This window comes from Alosa alosa, chromosome 16 (assembly GCF_017589495.1).
Source record: "Alosa alosa isolate M-15738 ecotype Scorff River chromosome 16, AALO_Geno_1.1, whole genome shotgun sequence".
In the NCBI taxonomy this organism is placed as follows: Eukaryota; Metazoa; Chordata; class Actinopteri; order Clupeiformes; family Clupeidae; genus Alosa; species Alosa alosa.
Genome location: NC_063204.1, coordinates 14,957,619 through 14,980,125, shown reverse-complemented (window position 1 = coordinate 14,980,125; position 22,507 = coordinate 14,957,619). Strand labels below are relative to the sequence as shown.

The following is a 22,507-nucleotide window of genomic DNA, read 5'->3' as shown; positions in this document are numbered from 1 at the left end:
ATGTTGTGTGAAAAAGAGGGAGGGAAGAACATCAAACGCAAACAACAAAATGCAGCAAAGAAAAGAAAGGTCACCTGCACCGAGGTCCACTGAAACAGTGATTACGATTTTTAGCTACTTCAGCCCTTTCCATTTCACTAGGCAAAATATGCCAGGGGCATGCCAAAGGCACACACACATAAACACACACACATACATACTGTACACACACACACACACACACACACTCCTCACAAGTGTCTTAAAACTTAAGGTCAGTTTGACCAGTGGACCTCATATTTCCCAGTGATGTAGCTCCAAACCTTACCTGCATAATACTAAACAAAGATGATCATCAATGCAAATGGAACAGAGGGAGCAAATTAATCATTCACCTTTGCTCGTACTTACACCTCTAGTGAAATTAGCTTGGCATCATTCTTGTTTCTTCCCCTTACTTTCAGGCATCAACCTTTTAACCATTGAAAACGCCGGAACACCTTTTCTCTCTTCCCTTTTTCTTCTACCACTTCAAGAACTTCTGACAAAAAGATACTGAGCTCACAGAGGTAAGCATTCTCTTTTCATTTACCAGGAATTAGACAGACAGCAGAGACAAGGTGCTCAGTTTATCTACAAAGCACAGAAAAGGCACCCTGCTTGATCAAAGTGTCTTTTCTTCCTTTTTCTGAGCTACCTACTGATGCAATACTTGCTCCAACGAACTAGTTGGTTAAAAAAAAACTTCTGCAAAAATTGCTACTAGTGATAGTCATCCTGTTTGGCAACACCACATAAGGATTATTGATCAATTCATAAAGTCCTATGAAGTTCGCTAAATCTCCTTGGTCACCATGGAGATCCACAGGGACCTTCCTGTGACTTGTTGACAGAACTGTGTATAGGTCTGGTGAAGGATGTTAGATTTTATCATAACGTGGGATCGAGTTTAATGACAAGCGTTTATCAAAAGGCTAACAATCATTCAATCTGACATTTATGGGTCGATAAATAGAAGTCTTTAGAGTGCCACTTTGATGAAGGGGAACTGGCAAACGGGTGAGTTAATGGGTGCGTTAGACTTCACTGAGACCTGAGCAGAACAATTGTCAGCTACCTTGATGCAGTGCAAGATGTCACTTTGGATTAAAATCATGAAAGTGAAAGGTGTTGCCAGTTTTTAGAATATATAACAGTTTTCCACTTGCTGCTAGGCCAGGTCTTTCAGATGACAGATGTGATATGATCCTGAAATAAAATCACTTTTTTACAAAATCACTAGTTAATTTGACATCACAATGTCAGATTTTTGTTGCTATGATTGTCTCAGAACACATATATTCTAGGATACCCCCATAAATGAACATGCTGTGGAAAGTGTCCTACATACAGTAGACGTTCTTTTACCATAGTGTAAGAGTGCACATCTGAAACTAGCAATTCTGGTAAAACCCTAGCAGATATGTGTTCCCTTGCAGATATGTGTGTACCATCATGCACTTTGAAATTACCGAGAGTGAGTGAGAGAGTGAGTGAGTGAGTGAGTGAGTGAGAGAGATAAGCTGTCCATGCATCATAAACTATATGTTTCTTCTCATGCCAAAAAAGCTTACTGAATTCAATTGGAACTGAACTAAAATTAAATGAATTGATTTGAACTGGATGTAATTGATCTGAATTAGAATGACTGAGAGATGAAAAATATAAAGAGCGAGAGAGAGAGAGAAAGAGAGAGAATGAGTGCAAGAAAAACACAATGGCGTGCTTGATCAACTTGACCATGAACCTAACCATTCAGAAGAAAGAAATGGGAGAAAAATGTTCCATCTCTAGAGCAACCAGGCAGCGCCATTTCTAATTCATACTCAAGAGTGGTTGGAAGGGATTAAAAATGCATCACACAGAAGCACTAAAGAGGTGTGAGTACAAGTCCACCCCTGCAACAAAAATGGCACTTCACCCAACCCATTTACCAGTTAACCACGCTAAAGGCACGGGACCACTGCTACCTGTCACATCTCCATCAAGGAACACAGGGAGAGTTCAGCGAGAGGGCTTCGGCATGTGAAAGAACTTTTTTTGGTTTTGAAAAACTATTCAAACTTTGCCCTTCCATGAAATGAAAATGGGGACTAACAATAAGTGATTCAATGATCAATCATTAATGAAAAAAGAATCAGAATTATATAGAGTAGGTTATATCATGTGACATACATATCGCCTGTATATTGAGTGTGTTTGGACTTGTGTCCTCATTATGTTGTGCACAGTCTAGGATAACTGTCCATCATCAAGACTTTATCTGAGCAATAACTTTAAGAGGTAAGGAACATAACCAAGGTCACATGAGCAAAGAGCCTTTTTTTTTTTTTAACTGTGTGTATGTTGCAGGTGTGGGTGTGCCTAAGTGTATATGCTCAATATCATCATCACAGCTCCTGCAGATTGTGGCAGTGTGATATCTTAATCGGGGCATGATGAGGTATTTTTTATCTGCCGCACTGGTATCAAAGGAACACCTACATACCTTTAACACACTGTAAGAAATGAATCCTGCCGAATTGTATGAGTGATATAATTCCTCCAACCAAGATAAAGTTTTGGCAGGCCAGATGGTTTGGCGAGATGGGTGGTTTGGCCAGGTGGGGTGTGAAACACCAACGATCATAGAATGGGTTTTATTTGGGGGTAAGCCATTGAAAACCATCCCAGCCAAAGGTGTGAGGTTAACTGAATTATCATATACATAGGACAAAAGGCTATCTGGGTAGAAGCCAGATTAATTTGCATTGAGACCAGCATATAATGAGTTGCTAACTTTTAGTGAGTTCATTGAGACAGGACAAAGTAGTTCACCCAGACAGGACGAAGGAGAGAGAACTCCAGAGAATATGCCGAGAGCAGGTATAGGTTGCACCTTTGTGAATGTTTGTGAACTTTTCTACCATTTTACACTGGAATAAACCACTTTGACTTGACTTAATGCAACTTCTATTTCATCTGTTTGCATCGTAACATTTGTGACATTGTTTTGGTATACATCAATAACCAATCGTACCTTGAAGTACTGAACAAACATGCCGAAAAGATACAGACAAAAAACGTATTGAGACTCATAAGATCTGTGAATTGAAGTATGGCAACCCCTGTGTGCATGTGTGTTTGCAGGTGTAACAGCTTGAAAGGGGTCAAGCTAAGCCATAAAAATGTTTGGACTCCAAATCCATTACACCGTCAAACTGTGTGTGTGAGGGCGGTATGGCTGTAAGAGAGAGAGCAAGAGAGAGAGAGAGAGAGAGAAAGTGAATGAGTGAGAATTTGTGCGTGTGTGTGTGTGTGTGTGTCTCTAGGGAACCAATCCCTTGAGCCTCTGCAGAGAACTGAAGTGATTGGCTTTCCCATGCAAGACGAGTCCCTTAATGAAGATGCACGATCTGAAGCATGATTGGTCAGGGGCACTGGCTTTCACACTGAGCATGTGCAAACAAAAGAACGAGGGCTGAAAGAAAGGCTGAAATAAAGGAATAGTTTTTTGAAGCTGCCCACGCTGTCACTGGGGACAAAAGGTACTCTTGGTGAACAAACTGTGATCTGTATTTCTCCTGGCAAATCGATTTTGAAAATTAATAAGCACATTTCTCAACATTTCAATCTCTTCTCCCCCTCCTTCTTCATTTTATATTTTTTTTTCTGTGTGGAGGAAGAAATCACTCCAGGCTCCTTCCACACCGGCGCACAACCGGCCAGTGGAAGGTATTGCCAGGCAAAGGGACAAAGAGCAGGGAAGTGTGAAATACTGGGCAAATGAAGATCCTGTTGAGCTGCACAACACAAGGTCACAACGATATAGTTCCTGCACTTCAGATCATGGAGAAGAAGAAAAAAAAAAAAAACCTAAGATAATTGGATCCCGGTACCATAACTAGCAGAGGAAGGTACAACTTCAAGGGACTGTGTCTCAGTTGACATTTGAGGTTTGCTCAGCTCCATTTGACATTGATCTCAAATCTTCTTGCTTCTAGTATGACCCACAATTGTTATGTACCACAGCCATGTGTGAAACTGCTACTAGATAAGATTAGGAGGTCAGTTTCTATCCAGTGTCCACCACAGTGTGGTCTCGGCATCAAGCTTACCTGTTCCTGGCGCTCCAGCCAGCGGTCGACCATTGGGTGGTTGGCACTGAGCGATGAGCGGGCATTCTCCCTCTGGAACTGGGTGGCCCATGCAGCAGCATCGCGAGGAAGGCTCCGGTAGGAGTTCAACCCTTTTCCCTGAGGAATATAGAAGTAACCATGGAGAGACATTCATCAATACAAAGCAATGGAACAACACCTTTTACATTCTGATATACTTTACGCATGTATTTTGTATACTGAACATATGCATGGTCTCTCAGAAATAACAGTAAATGACATCAAACACATCAACAGTTATTCTCCAAAACAGATTTGTGCTTAATTCAGCTAATAACACAAACTTGAAGTCGGCTAAATTCAAAGACTCCAACCGCACTTAGTTTTCAAAATTGGACATATGGTTCAAAAGTTATGTGCATGAATGCTACTCCAACTTTGACCCACTGGTGGCGCTAGAGTGTTTGAAGTGTAGACACGAAACTTAGTCAGAACAATCAAGAACCTGTCTGCAATGACTGTGCCCAATTTCAAAACTTTCCACCATTTCTCACAAATTTGAAAGCTATGGGTGGGATAAAGGGCAAACATAATAAAACTATGAAAAATTGCTTAGCAATAAAATAATAAAGCCAGACATATTTATGTGTAAGTTAGCAGGTTGACCTCTCTCAAACATACCGTAAAACTCCAAATAATAGCCCAGGCTTTTATTTTCCCAAATCGCCAAACTGCACCGGCTAGTATTAGAGACAGGTGTCTATATGAGACAGGCCTTTAATTCCCTTTACACAAAACTTTTCCTCTGCAAAGATGGAAAATATTATCAATTTAAATATTTCAAACACACTGAATGTCTACCTATATGACTAGGCTATCTGATGACAATTACAGATCATCATTAATTTAGTGTGAGTGAGATACAGTAAGATACAAATAGCGGGGATAGCCAGAACAGATGAAACACGTTTTAATTAGGGCTGTCAATCGATAAAAAAAAAAAATTGAATTAATTACATACTCTGTGATTAATCTAAATTAATCGCATATATAATTTTTGCTGTGAAAATATTTTAAATATTTAAATTCAAATGAATCATTGAATAATCAGCATTAGTGACATTAAAACTCTTATTATTATTTTAATAATTCCCATAATAATCTATGATATGACCTAATATGCTGAGGAAATAAATTCAAAAGTGCTTCGGGAAGAAGTTGTTTTTCACATACAAGGTATTTCAGGCCACAGATATAACCTAGGGGACACCATGAAAATAAATTAACACTCCCCTCAATGTCAACACAATTTCTTTGCATTGATGTGCGACTTTAGAGTTGATGAAATCCGGTGATATGCAAATTCCTTGCTGCAGACATTGCAGAGGACTTAATTTTAATCATCACTTTATTTTTATCAACACCATAGTAAATGTTCCAATCAATGATCTAGGCGGCACATTTTCTTCTCTCTCCTTCATTTTACAGTCTAATGGTTACTGACTACAACGGCTCGGGGTCAAAGGTCATACGGAATCGATTAATCTGTGTTATTTTTTTTAATCAGTTATTTTTTCTCAAATTAATTAATCGAAATTAATGAGTTATTTTGACAGCCCTAGTTTTAATCAAACGTAATTTACAAAGAGATCGTATCACACTGAAAGCTCATATTTTGTCACTAACAACCTAGCCTATATCGGTCCTTTGTCAAATAGCCTACAGTTGCATTATCAGCCCTGACCAAAACCGTTCAGGAATTATTTATGCAAAAGTGGAACGTGCATAATGTTTCATTCTCCCTCCTTTTCAGCACGAATGAAACAGCATGAGACAACATGAACCATATCGTTTCTCCCATATTTTATTTGGCAAATTTGACAACAGTCAGCTTACATTTCAAATCATAGCTTCTTTCTCTTTATCGCCATGGCGGTACACATTTAGAATAAAGAATTACGTTCGCAAACCCTTTTGTTTTGTTGTCAGCATGTTTTGCGACGGCTTGCAACGACGTGCAACATCAAATTCACACCACTGGCCTTTAACCCAATTTGGGACTCGGCTATTATTTGAAGTTTTACGGTAATTTTTTTCTTCTCTAATATGGTGCAACTCTGGAAGAGTTGAAGTGTTCTGAAAAGTTAGGACATTCAGCTATTAAAGCTCACACCAATCAAACAAATATTCTCAAACAGGAGAAACCAAATACCAACTAGAGCCATAACTAATGAAAGCATGATTTATTGAAAGGGTGTACCCCCACAATACACATAGCCTACACCACAGGGTTGCTTATTGCTTCACATGGACGGCCTTGGCTCATAAAGTCCATGAAGTAAGCTTGCTGATGGCTATAGCCAGCTTGAAAAGATATTTATGAACATTGCACCATGTCATCCCCAGCACAGACTATCCCCATGAAAACCTCCCCAGTGAGTCGGCAACACACAGTGCCCTTTCTCCACCTGTAAAGTTATCCATATGTTTTGCCTAAGTAGAATATACCGTGACAAAGGCTGCAGATGGGAGAAAGCTTGGAGCCAGATGAGGAAGAGGAAGGGCTACAGACAGAGGTCATAAAGCGGAAAGGTGAAAGGTCTTAGAGCGAGATGTCTGGTGATAACCGTACAAGCTGCCAATGTGGCAGTGTGGACTAAAAAAAATGAAGGGAGTAAAAACGGGGGGAAAGGAATCCTCTTAATTTTTACAGCAGATAAAAAGTGAACGTGGAACACAGGGCCAGGCAGGCCGTAAATCAGATGAGTGCATATTTACTGTTGGTCCTGCTGAAGCCATTAAATGACACTGACTCAGAAGGGGCACACAAACACAGTAAAGACAATGAAAGCAAAGTGAAGACTTTATGGCATGGGGAGTAATGAATCAAAGATTCCCAACAGAGTACTGCCTGTGAAAAAAAATGCATACCTTCATTGCAGAGCACTACAGTTAGCGGATCCTGCATTGGAGGGCAAATAACTGACTGGGAATCATGAGTAATACTATGGCAAACTATAGGCTGGAAGTGAGCAGGGCTTGCATTTGTCTATGTGATCTCTCAACCAGTCAAAAGTTTATTTATGATCATTGATGATCCTTGCCGATCCTGGCCAAGTTAAGAGAATGAAATAAAAGCCAGAAAGTCCACCACCCTCAACATGCATCCCACATCTGATGCTGATAGACTGGAAATAGCTTCACACAGGAAATACCAAAGATTTTTTTTAAAGAAATTGTGGTGCAATTCATTACATGCTCTGTCACAGTTAAATATAGATACACATTGCATGGTAAAAAAACAGCATTGCAGGCATCAAGTGAGGAATGGCTCTCCTCAATCATAACACACAGAGACACATCAAAACAAGACAGACAGTTGTCCATGGAACTTTGCCAAGATCACCAACAAAGCTTTTCCCCAGCACGTCTGGCCTTGACATTTTACCATCAGCCTCCACACCTCACATCCACCCCCACACACACACACACAAAAAATGAAACAGCTTTATTTTCTCTTTCTGGTATTTTTTTTTCTTTCCTCTTCAACATGAAAGTATTCTATAAGCTTACCAAGTGACATTCCAAATGTGCTTTTAAATGGGATTATAAGCAAAAGAGACACACTAATCGCATCCAGGGTAGCCGTGTCACATTCCTCTCACTCCATCTTCCCATCCCACCCTTCCCTCATCAAGTCATTTTTAGAATATTGGTGGTATCAAAACAGCAAGGTGTTCACCATCAGTATGAGAGGGCAGCCATTTTGAGAGAGTTAACTACACTCTTTTACATTTGCCAGGGCAGTGAGGCTGGGTGGGAAAAGAGCCGTTTTCTGATTAATTTGCAGCCCAAGGTGCTGACCTAACCTTTGTAACAAATGCTATCACCATAACATCCGGGTTACACCAGGTCCTCAACTGAAGCATTCCGTTTGCGGAGAGTAAAAATAATTGTAGAAGACTATTTTCAAACATACACGCCGCTATCACGCCTGGTGTAGCCAGGATGGAACACTTCAGTTATGTGCCCGGTGTAACCTCCCTGTTAGGCTTCAGATACAGCTTTTCTCTATTTACAGCAAATACACAATGACATCTTAACAATGTCTTAATTAAGACTAAGAGTTATTAAAGTCTTGATTAAGAGACACATAGTTGTATTAAAAGTAGGATAGTAGATCCTAGAAAATGCAGCCAGAAAAGATCGATTTTGAAATACAACTGAAGCTATATGACAAGCTATATGAATCACATTTTGTAAAACATCCCATTCAAAGTGAATATAGACCTAGACATGACAGATGGATTAGGCCTACAGTAGCCTATATAGGCTGTAAGACAAAAACTAGGCTTCTAGATTACACAAAGCAAATATAATTGGAGGGACAATACAGAAATGAACTACCTGCCCAATATCAGAAATACCACAACCACTGCATAAATGTACATGCATTTAACTTCCTGAGTTGTACTCCATCCATCCTTGCCACTCTCAACAAATTCCCCATCTCTAACGTTACCAGGTGAAAGGATATCTTACTCAGCCAGAGACTAGCTCATCCAGGGCAGACTTCATTGAAACACACTGACATTTCAAACTATTTTCTTGTACACTTTGATTGCATAAAACAACACTTTTGTCTCATGATTGATACTAAAAATAAAATTGAAAATAAAGTTGAAGGGGGAGACACAGGTAAGCCAGGCTTCATCTTGTCTCAAGTTTTCATCTTGGGATACAAATTTATATTTGCCACACATAAGATTTAACCTTTAATATAATATTTAGCCAAAAAAATAGCTACCCATTACACTATGGAAACATTTGATACCATGCCTTGCTAGCATTACCTTGTGCATTGGGGGGCTGCAGTCACTCACAGCAATGTGTGGATGAGCTGAGTGCATGCATGTGAGCAAGTTCCATCGATAGAGATTAGTAACTGATCATTTGTTGCTGCCTTTTTAAGATGATTGAATGGGCTTTTTACAATCCTGTGATGCATTTAATTAATTGGTTGCTAATGGGATGTAAGGACAATTTCAGGTAATATAGCAAAAATGCTTCAGAAATGATCTCCTATCCTACGTTTAAACTCCAAACTCCAAATATTTACACATTTTGTTTACAGTTCATGATTTTGAGAGAGGTAGGTAGAAGTGCATTGGGCTTGACCTTTCTCTCCAAGCTGTTGGTGCCGGTTCCACTGATGGTGTTGTGGGCACTGGGCTTAAGGAAGCCGGCTGTGGTGGACCAGCGCGTCGGGTTTTTCCTGGACGGCTCTTCTGGTATCAGCTGGGCTTCAGTGAGGGCAGCCAGCGCGGGGTCACTGCTACGGCGCACGTGCAAGGGCATGTCTATAGAAGAACATAACACACATAGAGACATTAAGTATTTAAGAAGTGGAGGGTCATTTGCACTGGTGAGAGAAACAGAGGGAAGAGAAGGAGGAGGGTAGAAGAATATAGTTATGCAAATGTCAATTCATATTTTGTGTGCAAGAAGGTGTGCGGGTGCCTGTGTTTGTGCTGTGAGGTTGCGTGAGGAAGGAAGCGCTCAGCAGGATCTACAAAATCTGAGGCACCGGTCACCAGGATGTACAACGTCTGAGGAAATCAAAGTGGTGTTTGGAGGTGATTCAGCGAGTCGAAAGAGCAAGCTGGCCAGATAGAGAGAGGGAGTGGTGGAGGAGGAGGGGGGGCGCCATATGTATGACCTGCACTGTAATGGCTTTGAACCTCAGGGCAGGTGCCTGAGGCTGGGGCCACATACATCTGCAACAAAGCTTATGAAGGTCTTTGTCAGGTCACTATTCTCCCCTGATAATCATCATACTGTCCATGTTTTTATTCATGGCTCGTCTTCAAACTGTCTGTGCATGCTGTAAAGCCAAGTTCATGGAGATAGGAGCAGGCCACTTTACTGTTCCAGCCAATACACAACCCCCAACTCAACGGGAGTTCAATAAGACACTTCCAGTTTGGAATTCAGATTTAGAGAAAAACACCTGTCCAAAAAGGAGCCATTTCAAGTGGTTGGAGAACCTCTGGTTCTTAAGAGGGCCATATGGGTTGTGTTTATGGCTTGTTATGACTGCACTCCGTACATCCATAATTATGCAAATACTGATACTACCACCTGTCGTCTTTCAACAGTTACCCAACTCAGCATATGCCTACTGGCTCATCCACATCTGATGTACAGAGCCAGCATATGTGCTTTGGGAAATTCCTGCTTTTCCATTTTCCAGTAGGCATTCTAAGGTGGCACACAGAACACTCATTTAGAAATGTTGTTTTAGAACTTTTAGAAGTATTGACAAAGAGAGAGAGAGAGAGAGACTGAGTGAGTGAGTGAGGAGAGCATTTGTGATTGTGTGCATGTGCATGAATGTATGCATGTGTGTGCAAGCAGCCAGAGGCTGTTCAGACTTCATAGGCCTGGGCAAGTCATGGCCCCTTCACTGTTATTCTTCTGTTACATCCAGAATTCAATAATGATTTTTAATACACTTCCCCAGCCAGTGGTCAGTTCACATGCAGTTCAACGCTTTAATGACATCTTTCTCTGAGGATCTGTAATTGTAGAACTCCCATTCCACCCCAAGGTTGATATTAGATAATTACCAACAAGGCCAGACAGTGTTGGACACGGTACAAAGCACTGGGGATATAGAATGGGAATTGAATGGCATCTGCATGTAGCTTTCACCTCCCTAAATTTCATTACAAATTGCGTCCGTCAGGATTGCACTCTGGGAATTGAACCCAGCCTGAGCACCAGCAGGAAATGGCCAGTGCCATAATATACGGAGGTCTCTGATGCCTATCCAGTGACCAAAAAACAGACAGACAGGCATTTATATTGTGTAATAATGGAATCTGACCACTAGACTGGGTAGCCTTGTCCTGGGCCTGTCTGCTGATTGTAAAGAGAAAAATAAAAATGAAAAGATTTTATTTCATCTGTTTTTCTTTCTTGCAGCTTTTTTTCACATCCCTAATTTCCATTCCAAAGAAGGCAAAATTCAAGTTGCCTCTGGAATTCCTCAAGCTTTGGGCTGTGAGAATGGGAAGAGACTATGGGAAATGCTGAAATGCTGACCAGATGTCCTGGGTCACACAGAAGATGAGGCCAAAAGCTAACATAGAGCAGGAGAAGAAGGAGAAGAAGGAGGAGGAGAATAGAAACAACACATTTTTCTTTTTTCTGTCATTTTTGTTCTTCACTGACATGAACAAATATGGAATTCACAAAGTGGCTGCTTGGAGTTCCTTTGAACACATAACAGGAACAGGTGGCTTTCAAAGCCTAGGCATTTATTTGCTAGCTTGTTTGTTTCTACTTTCATCAAAGCTTGCTGCAGATTACAGCCACATATGCTGAAATTCCTTGTGTGCATTAGACTGAATTGGTCTGTTTTAGATTCTTATATTCCAGTAATTTTACAGATATATTATCCGTCAGCCTTCCAGTATGTCAAGACATAGCAGCCATATATGAAGTGACTAAATAAGGAAAAATGGTATCCTTTCATGAGTTTCTGCACAATCCTCATCACATTCCCTATCCCTATTCACACCACCTCTTCTGACATTTGCTTATCCTTTTGTCTTCTCCTGCATGTTCCTTTGTAGTCTCCCACCAATAAAAGGTCTTAAAGACTAAAGAGATAAGTGCAATACCCAGAAATTGGCTAGTCCCCTCCCCTGTTTATTAACCTACATGACCACTTAAGACAAAGTGCCCATCGATCTGTGCTACCCCGAGAGCCTGTAATCAGATGGGGGGGGGTTATTTTCTGCCACAGCCTAGAATTGTAACAGGGGTCAGCTCTCCTTCTACCTATCCCCACCCGGTCAAGCTGAGTCGCATACAGTACCTGGGTAAGCATCCTGTAGTATCAATTGTGCATATCTCTCTCCCAGTGACTAGCAAAAACAATACAACAAGGATCCTGCTTGAACTCTTTGTTAGAATATGCATCAAGTACATTGCCTAGATTGGTGAGGCTAAATTCATTCCCAGTGGCACCAATCCCATGCTCTCTCCGCATCTCTCTCAAGTCTACTCTAATAACATACAATAAAGTTCAACTTCAGCAACAGGGCTCTCTAATATATTACTTTCCACTTCCAATCAGTTAAATTGCTGGTGTGCCCGGTTTGTCCTTGTTCCGGTTACCTGCCAAAAGAGAAGAGCTTCTGACTGTATGCCAGCAGAATGCGCTGGAGCACACTAATGTATGTGAATGCTGATCAGGACAGACACATAGACTGGACTGAAAGCAGAGAAAAGAGTGAAGAGGCCAAGAGGGATCCAGAGTGACTGGCAGACTAGGGTCCGAGTTGCTTTATGTTTTAGGCTGATTCACGTCAGCAGTAAATGTCTACTTCCTTCACCGGGAGATATGATGTAGCACCTCTGGATATCATTTCTGATTGAGCACAAGCAACTTGTCCACTCAGTGCACTGAAACTTTCAAAGGGTTGTGATTCATGAGAAGAAGAAAAGCTTGCGGGAAGTAAAAATGAATAAAATATAAGAGAAATGCTAAGAGGGAGACTTTTAAAAAAATAAAAATCCCCCAAAAAACTCCCACAATGCAATTTCTGCTAACCTCAAAAATAACTCCTTTAAGAATTCTCTTGGTAGGCTAAATAAAATTCAGCACTTTGGGTATAGAGGGAACAAGGGAGGTGTAGATATAAGAACAGGTTTGAGACTGTGACACTATGTTTTCTCAGCTGCCACAGAAAGAGAACATTAATGTGAACTATGACTGCATAAATGTTTATGCCTAAAATAAAGGACCATGTGCTACCAAATGAAAACACAACAACAACAAATGCTATATTTACAGAGTAGAGCGCATCAGCATAGAACAGAAGAGAACAGCAGAAGGACAAGACAGAAGAAGAAAGAGGAGGGTTGACAGAGCACACCGGGGGATATGAGATCTGTAGAGGAGAAGTCAGCACAGAATAATTTCAAAAACCACAATATGACAAGGACATGACAGATGAACTTGATGGTAATAAAAGTGAGAAACATAGATACATAGACGGTGCTGGGGTCTGGAAATAACAACAGGCGAGGAACAGAATGAAAAAAACAGCAAGAGGAATGGGAATGACCAAGTGCTAAAAAGAGATCTGAGGAGAAAAAGGCCAAGTGGTCAGTGTGCCTTCAGTCTAAATGAGACCTGACTCATCTAGGTTGACGTTCCCCACATGCTGGGTACAGAGTTGGCATTCACACAGAGGAGGCCAATCAAAGTGACACCAAGCTCATACACGTACGTCTCAACCAGCCACATTCCGACTGGAATGTAGTCTCTCACCATCTCGAGAGGTTTTCAATCAGCAAAGCAAACAGTCCTGCTGTGCCTACACAGGAAGCTGCTAAATCGAGTAAATATCATAAAGGGCAAGTATTTTTTCAGGCCCCAGGAGGGGTCACCTTGGGGCTCTGGTGCTTTCACCCATATGTTATAAATCTACCTCTGTATGGGACAGCCCCAATGTTGGTTGTGATTATAAGCGTCATTACACAGCTCATTACAGAGGTACAGAGGCTCTAAAGGTGAGCTGAACTGCACAACCTGAGGAGAGGAGGAGTGAGTGGCACTGTATACAACAACTGAAGCCATCTGCACAGGCAGCCATTAATGCGCGAATGACATAAACAAAGTAATTCCACTATCAAAAGCTGCATTGCGGGGAAATCATGATGAAAATGTCATTCCATGAAACACTCAATCTGAGAACATTTACCTTCACAATTCAAATACAAACAGAGGCACTCATGCTGAGTCCACCTGACAGAATGGGATTCAAAGACAATTTACTAAAGCAGTTTCCGAACCATTTCTGTGACAATAGCACCAATGCCAGAGTTCATTTCTGGCCTGCTATATAATGCTTTGTATATAGAGCTGAACCAGTGCAGTGTAGAATAACAGGAAGATGACACCTACATGTATATTAATGGATATTGGTCTTGGTATGGACATTGGCAAGATATGGCAAGCCGATTGAGCATTTATTCAGATATCTTGATATCAGGCATAATTGTCATGTACATGCAAGCCATTTCTGTCCACTAGTTAACTAGTGAGCCATTTCTGTGTGAACTAGTTAACTAGTGACAGCCAAAATGCTCACTAGTTAACTAGTAAGGTCCAAATTCTCTCTAGTTAACTAGTTCATATGTTTAATATCTTACTAGTTAACTAGTAATGCTCAGCATGTTTACTAGTTAACTAGTGGACACTGAAATGTGCACTAGTTAACTAGTTTAAAGGCTACTATATTTTACTAGTCAACTAGTAAGGTACAAAAATGTTTACTAGCTGACTACTGAATGTCAAATTCCCACTTGTTAACTTCTATGTAATTTGGCCAGCCGCTTGAGCATTTATTCTGATATCTTGATATCAGGCCAACATGCAAGCCATGTTTGTCAACTAGTTAACTAGTGAGCCATGTTTGTGCACACTAGTTAACTAGTGACAGCATAAATGCCCACTAGTTAACTAGTGAACACATATTAGCTTCCCTAGTTAACTAGTGAGAGCCAGAAATGTCCACTAGTTAACTAGTAAAGGCCAAAATGCATACCAGTTAGCTAGTTGAAGGCTTTTGGGTCTCAACTAGTGACAGCCAAAAATTTGCACATGTTTACTAGTGAAGGCAAAACTCCTCACTAGTTAACTAGTTGGAGTAGGTCAATGTCACTAGTTAACTAGTGAACCATAAATGGCTTACTAGCTAGCTAGGTGATGGCAGCAGGCTCACTAGTTAACTATTTGATGCATCCTTTGTCCAAACTAGTTAACTAGTGAGGTCATAAATGTATACTAGTAAACTAGTTGAAGCCTAAATTCACACTAGTCAGCTAGTGGCGCAGAATTAAAGGCGGAGGTGGAGAACTCTGGAAATTGAGGCTTTCTATTGGCTCCCTATGTCCAAATAGAACATGACAACCAATCACAGCGCAGAATTTCACAAAATCCCACCCACAACATTTGCATGTGGCACACAAGTTAACATGCTGGCCAAAGGAACTTTAACTAGTAAACTAGTGGCTTCAATGTGACACTTGCATGTAAACTAGTGAAGGCAGAACTGCTCACTAGTTAACTAGTGAAGACACAAATGCCCATTAGTTAACTAGTGAGGTCTAAAAGGTGTCACTAGTTTACTAGTGTGCACCAAAACACCCACTAGTAAACTAGTGATGGCAACTTCCATTCGACTAGTTAACTAGTGAGGTGCAAAAAGTGTCACTAGTTTATTAGTGTGCTCCAAACGCCCACTAGTTAACTAGTGAAGGCTATTTCAGTCCCACTAGTTAACTAGTGAGATGCCAAAATGGTCATTTGTTAACATGTAAAGGCAAAAATACCCTCTAGTTTACTAGTGAGGGTGTTGTGGACCTTACTAGTTAACTAGTGGCATGTATATTTTGTTCACTAGTTAACTAGTTACACCTAAAAAGAGAAACAAGCTGACCGTTTTTGTCCACTAGTTAACTAGTGGAACACTCACTAGTTTGCATGTGTGGCAGTGAAGTAGCTCACTAGTTAACTAGTGCCTGAAACGGCTATTATGCAAATTCTAATGAGAGGGTGGGTAGAAGACTCCTATTGGGTATTATGTAAGAATCCCACCCAGTCTAAATGTAAATTTACTGTTCATAGCCTCGTGATCAGGTCCTGATAGGTGCCCCTAGTGGCTAAATTGACACACTGCTCTGCAACGGTACTTCAGATAGTAAAGCAGAGCCTGCAGTATGCAGTATCTCATATTCTGTCAAAATGTTTTTAATAATAACAGGGAAACCCCATGCTTTAACAAGTGAGCTCTTAGTGATCCACACCAAAGATTCAAGGGATCAATTTTAATATTATTCTTTGTTTATTGTTGCTAGGCAACCACAGACATATATGTTCAGTCGCGCTTTTCTTATTAATAACTGAAAAACAAAAGATTGTACACATTAACTGCACACATTAACTGCACATGGTTTCAAAAGTAATTAAAAGCTCAAGAAAAAACACTTGATGCACTTCTAAGGAATTGAACCCTGGTCTCCCACATGATCTCCTGCTGCTTAACTACTTAAGCTAGTCTTGCCACATCAGCAATGCTATCATCAATGTTCATGTTACTGAAACGTTTTGTTGCTAGGCAACCATATACAAATACCTCCAGTTTTATCGCGATTTTCAGACTAATAACTGAAAAACTAAAGATTGTAGACATTAACTGAACGAAGATTACAGCAAAACACGACAACTTTGTCACTAGACATGTTATCAAAACATATTTTTATGCTCAAACGATCTTAGTTTATAAAAGTTTGCTCTTAGAACAGCCTGGACGAAGTCAGCCATGTTTTCTAGGTTTCTGAGTCCTAAATGGACCAATCAAAATCCTTGTTCCGCCTTCTTTTTTGCATGCAAGTGCGACATTGTGCACTAGTTAACTAGTGGCCAATGTTATGTCCCACTAGTTAACTAGTTGCACAAAATGCCAGCCGTTTGTGTATTTATTCAAATTCCACTAGTTTACTAGTGTGAGGGGCATTTTTCTCCTGCTAGTTCATTATGGACAGTGTTTTGTCTCCACTAGCTAACATGTAAGGCTCAAAATGTCCTCTATAAGCTAGTGAAATGCATTAATAATGCAGATATGCTCACTAGTTAACTAGTGAGCATGTCCTGTTCCATTACTAGTAAACTAGTAAGGTCAAACATGTCAACTAGTTAACTAGTGAAGGCCAATGTGTCACTAGTTAACTAGTAAGCGTACCTTTTGCATTACTAGTGAACTAGATAGCTCCAAAAACAGCCACTAGTGTGTGTCTTGTGCGAACTAGTGAGCTGCTTCACTGCCACACATGCAAACTAGTGAGACTTAAATTGTTCCACTAGTTAACTAGTGGATGAAAACGGCCAGCTAGTTTGTGTTTTTAGGTGTAACTAGTTAACTAGTGAACAACATATGCATGCCACTAGTTAACTAGTAAGGCCTACAACACCCTCACTAGTAAACTAGTGGGTATTTTAGCCTTTACATGTTAACAAGTGACCATTTTGGCATCTCACTAGTTAACTAGTGGGGCTGAAATGGCCTTCACTAGTTAACTAGTGGGCATTTTGGGGCACACTAGTGAACTAGTGACACTTTTTGCACCTCACTTGTTAACTAGTCGAATGGAAATTGCCATCACTAGTTCACTAGTGGGTGTTTTGGTGCACACTAGTAAACTAGTGACACTTTTTAGACCTTACTAGTTAACTAGTGGGCATTTGTGTCTTCACTAGTTAACTAGTGAGCAGTTCTGCCTTCACTAGTTTACATGTAAGTGTCACACTATAGCCACTAGTTTACTAGCTAGAGTTCCTTTGGCCAGCATGTTAACTTGTGTGCCACATGCAAATGTTGTGGGTGGGATTTTGTGAAATTCTGCACTGTGATTGGTTGTCATGTTCTATTTGGACATAGGGAGCCAATAGAAAGCCTCAATTTCTGGAATTCTCTGCCTCCTAATTTGAATTCTGTGCCACTAGTTTACTAGTGAGAATTTTGTCTTGAACTAGTTTACTAGTATACATGTATGACCTCACTAGTTAACTAGTTTGGAAAAGGATGCATCAACTAGTTAACTAGTGAGCCTACTGCCATCACTTAGCTAGCTAGTCAGGCATTTATGGTTCACTAGTTAACTAGTGACATTGACCTACTGTAACTAGTTAACTAGTGAGGTGTTTTGCCTTCACTAGTAAACATGTGCACATTTTTGGCTGTCACTAGTTAACTAGTGACACCCAAACGCCTTCAACTAGCTGACTGGTATGCATTTTGGCCTTTACTAGTTAACTAGTGGGCATTTCTGGTTTTCACTAGTTAACTAGTGAAGCTAAAATGTGTTCCCTAGTTAACTACTGAGCCTTTTGGCTCCCACTAGTTAACTAGTGTGCATATTTTGGCCCTCACTAGTTCACTAGTTCACACAAACATGGCTCACTAGTTAACTAGTTGACAAAAATGGCTTACATGTACATGACAATTATGCCTGATATCAAGATATCAGAATAAATGCTCAATCGACTTGCCATAACTATGCTTAAATGCACACCATATTACTGCATTCATTGGAAAAGCGACAATATTCTGATTGCGTAGGAGTATGAAAACCCAAAAGGCGGCCTATTAACCCATTCGTACTGGATGCTGCATGACGCAACATTCTATCTCCCACCGGTTGCTGCATAGCGCAACATTGAATCTCCCGCTGGTTGCTGCATAGTGCAACATTGAATCTCCCGCTGGTTGCTGCGTAGCGCAGCATGCTTTTTATTTCATGTTTCTAGGTGTACAGAGGCTTAGATATAAAGGTTTTGGTAGACGTTGACAATTCTTAGTATTTTTTCAGAAAACCCCTTAGGCAATAAGGCTATTTAGTCTAGAAAACCATAGGATTCTATAGACGTTTTTAGCAGGCATTTTAGGAGTAAATGGGTTAAGCTAAAAAGGCTAAAAAGCAAAATTATAGCGGTTTTAATCAAACCAATTTCATCTATTTCACAGCCATGGATGAAATTCTGGGACGGAGATCGTTGAGACGTCATGACGCTCCTACTACTACTACTACTGTGTGTGCCACTGGTTTATTCGGAATACGCCAATTAACATGTAGAACAGAAATATTCCTATAGCTTTTAACCATCTACTGTGCATGTAAACGTATTATTCTGAATATTGCCTTAACCAAAGCATAAACCTTAATCCGAACATGGTGTGCATGTAAACTTTGCCAATGATACACACTCAAAATCACATTGGAAGGTATGTGGAAAATGTAGGGAAAAAATAATTATGGTATTGAATTAGGTAAGTGGGTGAGTGTTTGTACGGGTCTCTGGGTATTTTTACATTATGGTCATTTGCATTACATAAAACTTGGGAATAAACTGAATAAAACTGAATGGAAAGATGAGCGAGAAAATATGCTCTGAAAATTGGGTGGTTCTGAAAATGTAGAGGCAGTAACTGGAATAACCATTGAGAAAGTGAGAAAGTGAAACACCTTAGCCCATTGAGGCTGTTGTGCTGGGTTAGGAACTGGCAGGCAATATGGAGGTCAAGCCGATGGGGGTCTGTTTACCCCCACAGATAACTCATCAGGTTGTCCGATCTGTCAACCCCAATTTGGGCTCATCAGTGAAGCAAGAGTGCTCTGACTCGATTAAGCCCCCACTGTTGCACTGTGTGACTCAGTGTGTCTCCACCAACACGCCACAACACTGCAATCACAAAGCAGCCTTACCACTCTGGGTTCCACTGAGAAATAAATAAATAAAAAAGAAGAGACCAGCAAGCAGAGTAGGTAGTTCAAATCTATGCAACAAACTTGCAACATAAGTTAATCAAAAAGAAACAATCTAAACAATGAACCCACAAAAACAATTGACCAAGATGTGTTCTTTTCACCTAGGCCTATGAAGAATGAATGAAGAGTAAAAACCAGGAAAACAACTGAAACTCACTATTTACACATACAAAAACACTGTGTCGAGGCAAAATATAATCAATTAATAGTTCCAAAAGGAGTAGTATGATGGCACTGGATGGCATGACACCTAACCAAAGGCAGTCGTTCCTGATCTAGTTTCAGAAAGTAGGAGAAATTTGAGCCAGGTTATTCGTTAAAACTCTGAACACTGTCAAATCAATTACTCCCTCTGGTTTCCATATTAGATACAGATCCATATCTGGTGGCTTTGTTGACAGAACTAAGCTAGAAAAACAAAGTAAAATGAAGGGGATTGAGAGAAAAAATGTTTGCACAAGATCAAAGCATGTGATTTCCCAGGCCAAAAACAGCATTATTTTAATGATTCATTAGCCTGGAGTTTCCCCCTGATTCTACACAGACAACTTATCTCTGGGTTGATCTGTGTATGGGTTGGCTGAAAATATGATGCGGGTCTCATTTGGAATGGGTGGATTAGTTCTGTGCACAGAGGCATGGTGGAGCCAAGGATAAACTTGTCTCACATCATAAGTTGAGGGTGTACAGGGAGACCTTTTACTAAACTACAGTTTGCTAAGCAGGTGTACTTCCTGGATACAAAATGAGGCAGAGGAAAAGGGTAATATGGGCAGTAAATTTAAACAGCCCTGAGGCAAAGAAGGTTACAAAGTCCTTGGACCCGTGGACCTTACCAAAGCCACCTATTGCCATGGGCAGCATTAATTCCAAACCATCTTGAATGCAAATGGGCCTTGTTTGTGTTGTTGGAGCTATGGGGATTTTGAGATACAGTCAGAAACAATGGGAGGTCATCAGCACCTCCATTATATACCATACACAAGAAAAAAACTAAAAACAATTCAGACCAACATCTTAGTTATTCACAGGGCAAATGTGCTGTGGAGAAACTCGCCACTAGTGAAAGTTATAGAGGTGAGGGAACAGTAGAGCCAGAGAGGGTTAAAGCGGAGCGTAATCAAGGATCTTTGGTAGAGCTTTAAAAGAGCTATGTGACCTGTGCCATGTTATGTTTATGCCGATAGACCCTTTCAACAAGGTAAACAAAAACAATGCTTGAACATTCTATTTGGGCCCCAATCTACTTCCTCTGCATTAAGATAACATATGGAATGTTAAAAAGGAAGTCTTGTGGGGCCAACTATGATGCTGATAATGGAACTCTCTTGAAAGGGTCAATAGAAAGCGAAGATTCTAGAACAGAGCAAGATAGATCAGTTACGTCATAGGCATGAAGTACGCTCGGAGCCCGACAGGGCGCCATTTTGGTAAGCTCAGCGCAACATTTCATATACAGTTCCAATTCTATGAGCCCACCTGAACAGCTGTTTTACGTTGCCAGCTGTTTTTTTTTTTTACTCGGTAATGAACTGCAAGAACTGACAGTGTGAAAGGCCTGATTTATCTTTTTCCAAGTTTACACTGAATAAGGAGAGGTAAATACTAGGCCTATTATTTAGACAGAAGTAGCTATTGCACTGGTAAATAGATCACATAAATTCCCATTGAGAGACTGTATAGCCTACTGATAAGCTAGCTAGCAGGCAAACTAACTTAGCTAACGTTATATTATCACCATTGTTCTTTTTTTTTTCTACCTGTAGGCTCACGTTAACCCTTTGTTCACGGCCTGCTTAAACACAACACATAGGCCTAATAGGCTATTATTATCAATCACTAATAAGGTCAAGATTTCACTCTCAAGCGTCTGATGTAACTTAAATAAATGCAAATAGTTGGCCTAGGCTAAACACAACCGTGCTTGACACTAATTATTATCGTTTCCATGCAGTCAAAACTCCCCAAATTGTCCTGCTTGCCTATGTGAAATGCATATGACCACAGAAGTTCGTTTTCAAAATCATTAGCCTATATACAGGCTGGAGCCAAATTAAAACATGTCTTTTGTAAATGGCTTTGTAAATTATGCTACGTTTAATTAAAGTGTTTCTTGTATGCGTTCATTTCTCTCATTCCCTCTCCAAAATGTTCCTGTTCTAGGCTGGCCAAGTGCATGAACCCAGCATCGGTCTTGTAGCGTCACATGAAACACAATTGAGACAATAGATTGACCATATTGTACAACTGCAAAAGCCTTATCATAGGCATGTTACATTCATGACATGAAAAGTGGAACTTATAGAACGAAAATGACAAATTACGCAGTCGGCTAAACGTTTTAAACTTGCGCAAAACTGATGAACCCAGCATATATCTCCATACAATACAGGAGGCCACCGCCACATATCACCTATTCACTCCGTAGAGGTGAATAGCCTTGGGTGGCGAAGTACAATTTTGCCATCTGACCTCCTAATGGCATTTTTAATTTCCTCCCAAGTTAGCCTCTCCATCCTCTTCTGCCATGTTATCCCAATGAAGCTAATTAGCCGGAACTAGCCGAAAATACATTTTTAAAATGGGTGTGGCGGAATAAGGTGAATATGTGGCAACCTCTCTCCACAGCCCAAGCTTCTAAGTGAAAGAGTGTGTTGTATTTGCCTATCCTCCTTATGTTCATACTCCACACAGCTAAGAGGCTAATAACTCATTTTAGTGGGCTTTTTTGGGATGGTCTACTGGCTATGGATGAAAGGATCAAACAAAAGCAGCACAAAGTTTCACAGAGACAGAAAGGGAGAGAGAGAGAGACAGAGAGAGAGAGAGAGAGAGAGAGAGAGAGAGGCCCTTGTTTGCTGAAGGGAGTTTCATCCGCATATGTAGCCCCGAAAGGGAACCCGAAATGGGGAGCAATCTCCATCAAAATCCATTTGCAGAGTAATGAAAGGTCTGAACAGTCTAATCCCCAATTAGACTGTTCACAC

General features: G+C 40.5%; 1 protein-coding gene across 5 annotated transcripts in view; it reads right to left on the bottom strand.

Annotated features, from left to right (window-relative positions):
• The window catches only part of pard3aa (par-3 family cell polarity regulator alpha, a), a 288,433-nt gene that overhangs the window by 172,862 nt on the left and 93,064 nt on the right, over positions 1–22,507 (bottom strand). For all 5 annotated transcript variants that reach the window (XM_048265859.1, XM_048265861.1, XM_048265858.1 and 2 more), the window contains 2 exons: positions 9,294–9,475; positions 4,116–4,253 (listed from right to left, as the gene is read on the bottom strand). In XM_048265859.1, coding sequence (XP_048121816.1) covers positions 4,116–4,253; positions 9,294–9,475 — 320 coding nt within the window. The remainder of the gene's footprint in view (positions 1–4,115; positions 4,254–9,293; positions 9,476–22,507) is intronic.